Source organism: Thamnophis elegans, chromosome 7 (genome assembly GCF_009769535.1).
Source record: "Thamnophis elegans isolate rThaEle1 chromosome 7, rThaEle1.pri, whole genome shotgun sequence".
Classification (NCBI taxonomy): domain Eukaryota; kingdom Metazoa; phylum Chordata; class Lepidosauria; order Squamata; family Colubridae; genus Thamnophis; species Thamnophis elegans.
The window spans coordinates 3,629,812-3,640,683 of record NC_045547.1 but is presented as its reverse complement, the minus strand read 5'-3'; the positions used below and the strand labels follow the sequence as shown (position 1 = coordinate 3,640,683).

General features: G+C 43.2%; 1 protein-coding gene across 1 annotated transcript in view; it reads right to left on the bottom strand.

The window, feature by feature from the left end:
- Positions 1-732: 732 nt before the first annotated feature.
- The window catches only part of CHCHD3 (coiled-coil-helix-coiled-coil-helix domain containing 3), a 167,496-nt gene continuing 157,356 nt past the window's right edge, over positions 733-10,872 (bottom strand). Inside the window, exon 6 of the mRNA XM_032220540.1 lies at positions 733-832. Within this exon, the coding sequence (XP_032076431.1) occupies positions 758-832 (75 nt within the window). The 3' untranslated portion in view covers positions 733-757. The remainder of the gene's footprint in view (positions 833-10,872) is intronic.

Genomic DNA, 10,872 nt, shown 5'->3' with positions numbered 1-10,872 from the left:
CCCCTCTAAGCAGTTTCCAGAAAGAGCCTCTTGCCCCCTCAACAATCTGGCTCCTCATTTTACCCACCTCGGAAGGACGGAAGGCTGAGTCAACCTTGAGCCTGGTGAGATTCAAACTGCCAAATTGCAGGCAGCCGGCAGGCAGCAGAAGTGGCCTGCATTATTGAACTCTGACCACTGCACCACTACTGCTCTTCCTTCCTCCCTCCCTCCCTTCGCATTTAGCAATAGCACTTAAGACTTCACAGTGCTTTGCAGCCCTCTCTAAGCAGTTTACTGAGTCAGCCTCTTGTGCCCCCAACAATCTGAGTCCTCATTTTACCCACCTCGGAAGGACGGAAGGCTGAGTCAACCTTGAGCCGGTCAGGATTGAATTGCCAGCAGCCGGCAGAATTGGCATACAATACTGCAGTCCCACCACTGTGCCAACACGGCCCTTCCTTCCTTCCTTCCTTCCTTCCTTCCTCCCTCCCTCCCTCCCTCCCTCCCTCCCTCCCTCCCTGCCTGCCTCCCTCCCTCAACTTACATACTACAAGTGATTTACAGAATCAGCCTTTTGCCCCCAACAATCTGGGTCCTCGTTTTACCCACCTCAGAAGGACGGAAGGCTGAGTCAACCTTGAGCCTGGTGGGATTCGAACTGCCAAATTGCAAGTAGCAGAAGCAGCCCGCAGTACTGCCCACTAACTACTGCACCTCCACAGCTCTTATAATGGATAAAAATGGATAAAGATTTCTCTCTCTCAAAAAAAAGGTCTTACTTGAATCGGGATTTGACCTCGTTGACAGCTTTCTCGTATTGTTCGGTGGTGACTTTGTAGAATTGGGAGCTCTGTGGGAAAAGGAGGAATAAATTAAGTATAAACAGCAAATGAGGACTAGTAATGACCTTTATAGAGTCAGTAGGTTCAACTTTAAGAGCTATTGGTACGTATCAATGCTTGCCCATTCAAGCACGGCCACACAAATTACTCATGAATGCTTTTCTAATTATTTTTGCATTTATTATATTTTTATTAATCCAAACTTAACTTACTTTACAACTCAATGTAGCAAACGTTCCTAATATTCTTTCTATTTTCCCCTGAAAGAGAGGGAACGGCCCAAAGTCACCCAGCCGGCTTTCATGCCTAAGGCAGGACTAGAATTCACTGTCTCCTGGTGATTGGCTCAATGTCACCCAGCCAACTTTCATGCCTAAAATTGGACTAGAATTCACTGCCTCCTGGTGATTGGCCCAAAGTCACTCAGCTGGCTTTCATGCCTAAGATGAAACTAGAACTCACCGTCTCCTGGTGATTGGCCCAAAGTCACCCAGCCAGCTTGCATGCCTAAGGCAGGACTAGAACTCATAGCCTCCTGGTGATTGGCCCAAAGTCACTCAGCTGGCTTTCATGCCTAAGATGGAACTAGAACTCACCGTCTCCTAGTGATTGGCCCAAAGTCACCCAGCCAGCTTGCATGCCTAAGGCACTAGAACTCATAGCCTCCTGGTGATTGGCCCAAAGTCACTCAGCTGGCTTTCATGCCTAAGGCAGGACTAGAACTCACAGCCTCCTGGTGATTGGCCCAAAGCCGGCTTTCATGCCTAAGATAGGACTCGAATTAAATGTCTCCTAAGATGGGACTAGAACTCACAGCCTCCTGGTGATTGGCCCAAAGCCGGCTTTCATGCCTAAAATGGGACTAGAATTCATTGTCTCCTAAGATGGGACTAGAACTCACCGTCTCCTGGTGACTGGCTCAATGTCACCCAGCCAGCTTTCATGCCTAAGGCAGGACTAGAATTCACAGACTCCTAGTTTCTTGGCCAGCACTTTAACCACTACCAAAAACCGACTCTTTAATTAGTTCCAATGACTTGACCAGAAAACGCACACATTCCACCTTCTTTTCAATTCAGCTGCTCACTCTCCCCCCCACCCTTCGGCTTGGCTTTCCTCTTGGTACCTTTTTCATTGGGTCCCCTCTTCCTTTTGTTGTGTTTTCTGTTCTCCCGGGCTTTTCCATCATCAGCCCCAGGCCCTCCTCCCTCTGGCCCTGGCCCTTGTGACCCTCAAGGACTAGCTGCTCTCCAAGTTCAGTTCAGTTTCCCAAAGGAACCTTTGTGACATCACAAAGACGGCAAGTCTTGGCCACCGCAAACACACAGAGAGCAGCAGCAGCAGAGGCAAGCGGTTAGTGACTTCTGTGTAAGTCGGCCAAGCCGCTATTGTGAGTAACAACCGCCTTTTGTGGCACCTTATTTTTATTTGGTTCTACAAATAATCCTCGACTTAAAACAGTTCTGCTCCGAATTACAACAGCATTGAAAACAGTCAATCAATCCATTAGAATAGAGCTGGAAGGGACCTTGGAGGTCTTCTAGTCCAGTGTTTTTCAACCACTGTGCTGCGGCACACTAGTGTGCCGTGACATAGTGTAAGGTGTGCCGTGGGAAAAACACCTGCTATATAGTCAATATAGGCACAGAGTTAATTTTTTTAAACATTTTCTAATGGTGGTGTGCCTCGTGATTTTTTTCATGAAAAAAGTGTGCCTTTGCACAAAAAAGGTTGAAAAACACTGTTCTAGTCTAACCCCCTGCTCAAGCAGGAGATTCTACAACTTCTGGTGGCAAGCAGTTCCACCGGTTAATTGTCCTCACTTGTTAGGAAGTTTCTCCTTAATTTCAGCTTGCTTCTCTCCTTGATGAGTTTCCATCCATTGGTTCTTGTCCTGCCCTCTGGTGCTTTGGAAAATAAGTTGACCCCCCTCTTCTTTGGGGCAGCCCCTCAAATACTGTGATGCTGCTATCATGTTCCCCCTTAGTCCTTCTTTTCTCTAGATTAGCCAAACCCAAATCCCGCAGCCGTTCTTCATATATTTTAATCTCCAGGCCTTTGATCATCTTAGTTGCTCTTCTCTGCATTTTTTCCAAAGTCTCAACATCTTTTTTCTAACAGGTTGACCAAAACTGGATGCCGTATTCCAGGTGTGGCCTTACTAAGGCTTTTTAAAGCGGTACTAATGCTTTGTGTGATTTTCATTCTATGCATCTTGTTTATACAACCAAGCATCATATTAGATTTTTTTGGCAGACTAAACCGTGACCCGTCAAAACCGCGGTCCACTAAAGCGCGCCCGATTAAAGCACGTACCTGACGTCATCAGCAGCGCGACGAAAAAAATTAAAAATTAATTAAATTAAAATTAAAATTAAATTAAAGCAAGCCGATTCACATAAAGGTAAGGGTTAGGTTTAGGTTTAGGTTTAGGTTTAGGTTTAGGTTTAGGGTTACGTTAAGCGTTAGGGTTAGGTTTAGGGTTAGGTTAAGGGTTAGGTTTAGGGTTAGGTTTGGGGGGGTTAGGGTAAGGTTTTCGCTTTAATTTTAAATTTACCACTCACAGCGCGATGTTTTCGTCGCGCTGTGATGACGTCACGTACGCGCTTTCGTCGAGCGCGCTTTAGTCTACCGCGGTTTTGTGGTGGAACCGACTAAACATACCCAGTTCCTGCAACCGTTCTTCGTATGTTTTAGTCTCCAGTCCCCTAATCCTCTTTGTTGCTCTTCTCTGAACTCTTTCTAGAGTCTCCACATCTTTTCTACATCATGGAGACCAAAACTGGATGCAAATATTCCAAGAGTGGCCTTTCCAAGGCCTTATAAAGTGGGATTAACCCTTCACGTGATCTTGATTCTCTCCCTCTGTTGATGCAGCCTAGAACTGTGTTGGCTTTTTTGGCAGCTGCTGCCCACGGCTGGCTCCTATTTAAGTGGTTGTCCACTAGGACTCCAAGATCCCTCTCACAATTACTACTATTGAGCAAGGTACCACCTATACTGTACCTGTGCATAACTTATGATCATTTTACACACTTCCAACCCGTGAAGCGTTCTTAGGACCGTGCGATCAAAATTCAGAGGTTTTGGCAACTGCTTCATAGTTATGACCTATTTTGTCCCAAGGTCACATGATGCCCCTTTCACGACTTTTCGGCGAGCGAAATCGATGGGGGAAGCCAGATTCACTTAACAAACGGTTTACTAACTTATCAACTGCAATGATTCGCTTTAAGAGCCGCGGCAAGAAAGGTCGTAAAGCGGGGCCAAGCTCAACAAACGTCTCCCTTAACAACAGACGGTGTACATCTGTAGTCCTCCACTTACAACGGTTCATTTTGTGACCGTTCAAGCCTACAATGGCACCGGAAAAAGCGACTTATGACTGGTTTTCACCGTTGTAGCATCCTCACAGTCACCTGATCAAACTTGGGAACTGACTCGTATTTATGATGGTTGCAGCGTCCTGGGGGGTGGGGGAGTCACATGATCCCCCTTACATGACCTTCCAATAAGTAAAGTCAACGGGGAAGCCAGATTCACTTAACAACCGCGTGGCTCATTTAACAACCGCAGTGATTGATTTCCCAACTGCGGCAAGGAAAGTCGTAAAACGGGGGCAGAATTCACTTCACATGCATCTCGCTTAATAACCGAAAACACTGGGCTCCATTGTGGCCGTACGTTGAGGACAACCTGCACTCAGAGATGCTCCGTGAGATCTCAGAGACAAAATGCCATTTGGGCAAAATAATAATAATAATAAAATTATAATATTAAAACAGCAACAAACTGGTGGGAACATCAGCCTGAAAAAGTCACCGAAAATCAGATGGTCAAGATCTTGTGGGATTTTCGCATACAAACGGACAAAATACTGGAGCATAATACACCAGACATCACACTGGTTGAGAAAAATAAGGTCACAATCATAGACATCGCAATACCAGGGGATAGCAGGGTCGCTGAGAAGGAACGTGAAAAAATCGCAAAATACCAGGACTTAAAAATTGAAATTCAACGACTATGGCACAAACCAGCAGTGGTAATTCCAGTGGTAATTGGCACACTGGGTGCTATTCCAAAAGCACTGGAATTACATTTAAAACAGTTAAAAATTGACAAAATCACCATCAGTCAAATGCAAAAAGCCGCACTGCTTGGATCTGCACGCATATTACGAAAATACGTTACGACGTCCTAGGCCCCTGGGTGGGGCCCGACTAGTAACCAATGCCAAATCCGGTGAAACAACTGGCCGCTGTGATACAATTGTATAATAATAATAATAATAATAATAATAATAATAATAATAACAACAACAACAACAACAACTCCGCCGTTGCCGGTCCCAAGCCCGGATGAGAAAGGAGGAAGGTTGGGATCAGGTTGGCATCTGGTCCCGTAAAAAAAACCCCCGCCAACCCATACAATATGGTGGAAAAAACGAATAAGAATTCCATACCGCATCGGTCGTCGCGCGGGTTAACAAGGGCCGCGGCGGATGTTGGGGTCCCTGGACATCCGTCGACAAGTGGGCTACAAGTGGACCAGCCAACAAAACGACAAAAATATAGTGCAGATGAAAACCGTGCCATAATGGCCTGTTACTACAACTCAGAGCCAGAAAAAAGAGGATATTTAAACGAACTTGAATATGGTCTGGATTGATTACAAAAAGGCATTTGACTCACTGCCACATAGTTGGATCATAAAATGCTTAGAAACAACTGGCATTAGCAAAAATATTACATCCTTTACTGAAAAGGCAATGAAACAATGGAGAACTGAGTTGGCAGTAGGGAATGAGAGCTACGGAATGGTTAATATCAAGCGAGGAATTTTCCAGGGTGATTCACTTTCACCTCTTCTCTTCATCATCGCAATGATCCCACTATCAGTAATCTTAAAAAAAATGAAATTAGGCTACCAAACAGCCAAAAAAGCTGAAAAAATTTCGCATTTACTATATATGGATGATTTGAAACTCTATGGCAAGTCAGAAATAGAAATCCAATCATTGACAAATACAGTCCGAGTATTCAGCACCGATATTTCAATGCAGTTTGGCATGGAAAAATGCGCCACTGTATCCATAAAAAGGGGCAAAATCACTGCATCTGAGGGAATTGAAATGCCCAATGGCCAACTAATTAAATGCAAAGAAAATGAAGCCTACAAATACTTAGGCATTCTGCAGTTGGATAACATCAAGCATGGAGAAGTAAAAACTATTGTCAGGCGAGAGTACACCAACAGAGTTAGGAAAATTTTGAAATCTAAATTGAATGGTGGAAATACAATCAAGGCCATAAATACCTGGGCAATACCAGTTATAAGATACACAGCTGGCATAGTTAACTGGACACAAGCTGATTTGGACCTTTTGGACCGAAAAACCAGGAAACTAATGACAATGCACTACAGTTTACATCCACGTGGTGATACTGATAGACTATATCTGCCCCGAAAATCAGGTGGCAGAGGATTATTACAAGTGAAGCAAACAGTTGAAGAAGAAAAACATGCACTGGCTGATTATTTAAAAGACACCCAAGAACATCTATTAATCGAAGTAAAGAACAAAAATCTACTGAAGGCCCAACAGACAAAACAAGAATACAGAAAAGATGTGATAAAATCAAGAATGGAGAGTTGGCAGAACAAAGCACTGCATGGTCAATTTCTGGAAAAAATAAAAGATAAAGTGGACAGTGAACAAACTTGGTTATGGTTAAAAACAGGTACATTAAAGAAAGAAACAGAGTCACTAATCCTGGCTGCGCAAGAACAAGCTATCCGCACAAATGCCATTAAGGCCAAAATCGAAAAATCCTCTGATGATGCCAATTGCAGACTTTGCAAAGAAGCTGATGAAACTGTTGATCACATACTCAGCTGCTGTAAAAAAATCGCGCAGACTGATTATAAATTGCGGCACAATTCAGTAGCACAAATGATCCATTGGAATTTGTGCAAAAATTATAATATTAAAACAGCAACAAACTGGTGGGAACATCAGCCTGAAAAAGTCACCGAAAATCAGATGGTCAAGATCTTGTGGGATTTCCGTATACAAACCGACAAAATACTGGCGCATAATACACCAGACATCACACTGGTTGAGAAAAATAAGGTCACAATCATAGACATCGCAATACCAGGTGATAGCAGGGTCGCCGAGAAGGAACATGAAAAAATCGCAAGATACCAGGACTTAAAAATCGAAATTCAACGACTATGGCACAAACCAGCAGTGGTAATTCCAGTGGTAATTGGCACACTGGGTGCTATTCCAAAAGCACTGGAATTACATTTAAAACAGTTAAAAATTGACAAAATCACCATCAGTCAAATGCAAAAAGCCGCACTGCTTGGATCTGCACGCATATTACGAAAATACGTTACGACGTCCTAGGCCCCTGGGTGGGGCCCGACTAGTAACCAATGCCAAATCCGGCGAAACAACTGGCCGCTGTGATACAATTGTACAACAACAACAACAATAATAATAATAATAATAATAATAACAACCTCTGATGATGCCAAATGCAGACTTTGCAAAGAAGCTGACGAAACTGTTGATCACATACTCAGCTGCTGTAAAAAAATCGCGCAGACTGATTATAAATTGCGGCACAATTCAGTAGCACAAATGATCCATTGGAATTTGTGCAAAAATTATAATATTAAAACAGCAACAAACTGGTGGGAACATCAGCCTGAAAAAGTCACAGAAAATCAGATGGTCAAGATCTTGTGGGATTTCCGTATACAAACCGACAAAATACTGGCGCATAATACACCAGACATCACACTGGTTGAGAAAAATAAGGTCACAATCATAGACATCGCAATACCAGGTGATAGCAGGGTCGCCGAGAAGGAACATGAAAAAATCGCAAAATACCAGGACTTAAAAATCGAAATTCAACGACTATGGCACAAACCAGCAGTGGTAATTCCAGTGGTAATTGGCACACTGGGTGCTATTCCAAAAGCACTGGAATTACATTTAAAACAGTTAAAAATTGACAAAATCACCATCAGTCAAATGCAAAAAGCCGCACTGCTTGGATCTGCACGCATATTACGAAAATACGTTACGACGTCCTAGGCCCCTGGGTGGGGCCCGACTAGTAACCAATGCCAAATCCGGCGAAACAACTGGCCGCTGTGATACAATTGTATAACAACAACAACAACAACAACAACAACAACAACAGGACAAATATTTGATTATCTGACTTTTAATTATCGCGGCCTGAGCCTACGCTTTCAGCGGCCGCTCTGATATCCGCCAGGGATCGGGCAAAAATCATTGTAAAAAACGTTACACCGAGGAGGCGAAGGATAGATCACAATTGTGTTTCGGGCAGGCCTCGCGTCTTTTGCACCAATTATAATAGATTGTGGAACTGATGCGGGAATCAAAAGGCTGCACGGAGATTAAATAGGACAAGACCTTCCCTATTTGGCCTCCGACTTCCACTTTCGTGGGGTGAGTTTGTTTTTTCATAAATCACTGCTGGCCGCTCCAAAAAAAAAAAAGGAGAATGAAAATCTTGTTTAAGTTGCTGTCACACAATCACAACACACACACCGACTTCTGGATTTAGCCATGGGGCTCATCCTAGGACAATCGCACCCAGGCGGCTCCAAGACTCGTAAAAATCGATGGGGATGCGATTAGAGGCAGGCGGACCGGAGAGGGGTGGGAGATGGACGGGTCCCCGTCACCCCCCCCCCGTTTGAGAGAGAGGATGAACCGGATGCGAAGGCTGCCCCGTCCGTCCGCTCCAAGGGGGAGTGATTCATCTCTCTTTCGGCCTGATCAATAGAGATGAACATAGCAGTTGTAAAGATCGATTGCAATTTTTTATCATTTTAAAGGCACGGAGGCAGGTCTTTGGACACAAAAGCAATTATTCTTTGCATACCATCTGGGTTCTTTTCTCTCTTTCTCTCTCTCTCTCTTCCTTCCTTTCTCTTTCTTTCTTTCCTTCTTACCTTCTCTCTCCATCCCTTCCTTCTTTGATTTCCTTTTTCATTCTCCTCCCATTTCCCTTCTTTCCTCTCTCTCTCTTGCCATCTCTCTCACTCCTTTCTCTTCTCTCTTTCCTTTCTCTCTCTCCCCTCCCTCCCAATTCTTTCCTTTTCCTCCCTTCCTCTTTCTTTCTTTTCTTTCTTCCTTCATCTTTCCCTCCCTCCATTCCTTTCCTCTTTCTTTCCTTCCCTCCCTCCCTCTTCTTTCCTTTCCCCTTTCCTTTCACTTCACTTCCATTCCTTTCCTCTCTTTCCCTCTCTTCTTTCCTTTCCCTCCCTCTTTCTTATTCCTTTCTTCATCTTTCCCTCCCTCCCCTTTCTCTCCTTCCCTCTATCCCTCCATCTTCCTTCCTCTTTCTCTCCCTCCTTTCCTTTCACTTCCTTTCCTTTCTCTTTCCCTCTCTCCCCATCCCTCTTCTTTCCTTCCCTCTTTTCTTTATTCATCTTTCCCTCCCTCTGTCCCTATTTCTCTCCTTCCCTCTATCCCTCCCTCTTCTTTCATTTCCCCTTTCATTTCACTTCACTTCCATTCCTTTCCTCTCTCTTTCCCTCTCTTCCTTTCCCTCCCTTTATTCTTCCTTTCTTATCTTTCCCTCCCTCTCTTTCTCTCCTTCCCTCTATCCCTCCCTCCTTTCCTTTCTCTTTCCCTCTCTCCCCATCCCTCATCTTTCCTTCCCTTTTTTCTTTCTTTCTTCATCTTTCCCTCCATCCCTTCCCCTTTCTCTCCTTCCCTCCTTTACTTTCTCTCTCTTTCTCTCCCTCTCCTGCCTTCGTTCCTTTCTCCTTTCTTTTCACTTCCATTCCTTTCCTTTCTCTCTCTCCCTCTCTATTCTTTCCTTTCCTTCCCCTCTCTCCCTTTCTTCCCTTCTCTTTCCCTCTCTGTCTTCCTCCCTCTTTCCTTTCCTTCCTTTCATCCATCCATCCATCCTTCCACCATTTCAACAATAAGCTGCTACACATATTGAACATCCTTTTATCATGGTTTGTTTGTTTATTTATTTATACTTCACATTTCTTAATCACCAATCCTCCCTCTCATTTAGATTCAGCTTAGTTAAATGACAAGGTTTTTTTTACTTGGAATTCTACTTATGTGTGCATCTAGGCATACTTTCTCAATGGATTATATTTTGCCCCACACACACACCAAACCACCCTTGCTCACCTTTAAAAAGAAAAAAAAGCAAGAACTATATAAATGTTGGATAGAAATATCCTGTTTACTTTAATAGGGCTGGCTGTTAAAAATTACATTAACGTCCAGTCTTCTAATATATTGGCAGGGAAAAAAAACCATGGCTTTTTTCTCCTCAGCTGCTTAATTGAATCTCTCCCTTAATAAGGCAATAAATTACGGCGTATAGTAGTTTCAGGTTGAAAAATACCTGCTCGGGAAAATGACAGCGATACCTTATCCTGTATCAGTGCAGTAGAAAAATATATATATATATCTTTCAAGTTTCCTAGAACAGGATAGGAACTGGAGGTTAAGTTCTAAATAGAGAGGAAATTGTAAGGGATTCTCATCCTCTTTTTGTCGCTAAACTGCACTGAAAACACACGCTGAGTTGAAAGCTAGTTTTGAAATCTCCCAAATTTTAGCCCTGGCTTGTGGATAGGATGGGGCAAATAACCTTAAAAATATCTTACTTCTCTACCTACCTACCTACGTATCTATCATCTACCTATGGTGATTATATCATGGTTATATCTTAATTTATTATCTCCTATGTCCACGTATGTTTTAGGTAGATAGATAGATAGATAGATAGATAGATGATAGATAGATAGATAGATAGATAGATAGATAGATAGATAGATAGAGATGGATGGATGGATGGATGGATGGATGGATGGATACATATACATATGGAGAGAGAGAGATATGGATAGATAGACAGATATAAACAGACAGACTGATTGATGGATAATAGATAGATGATAGATAGATAGATAGATAGATAGATAGATAGATAGATAGATAGATAGATAGATAGATAGA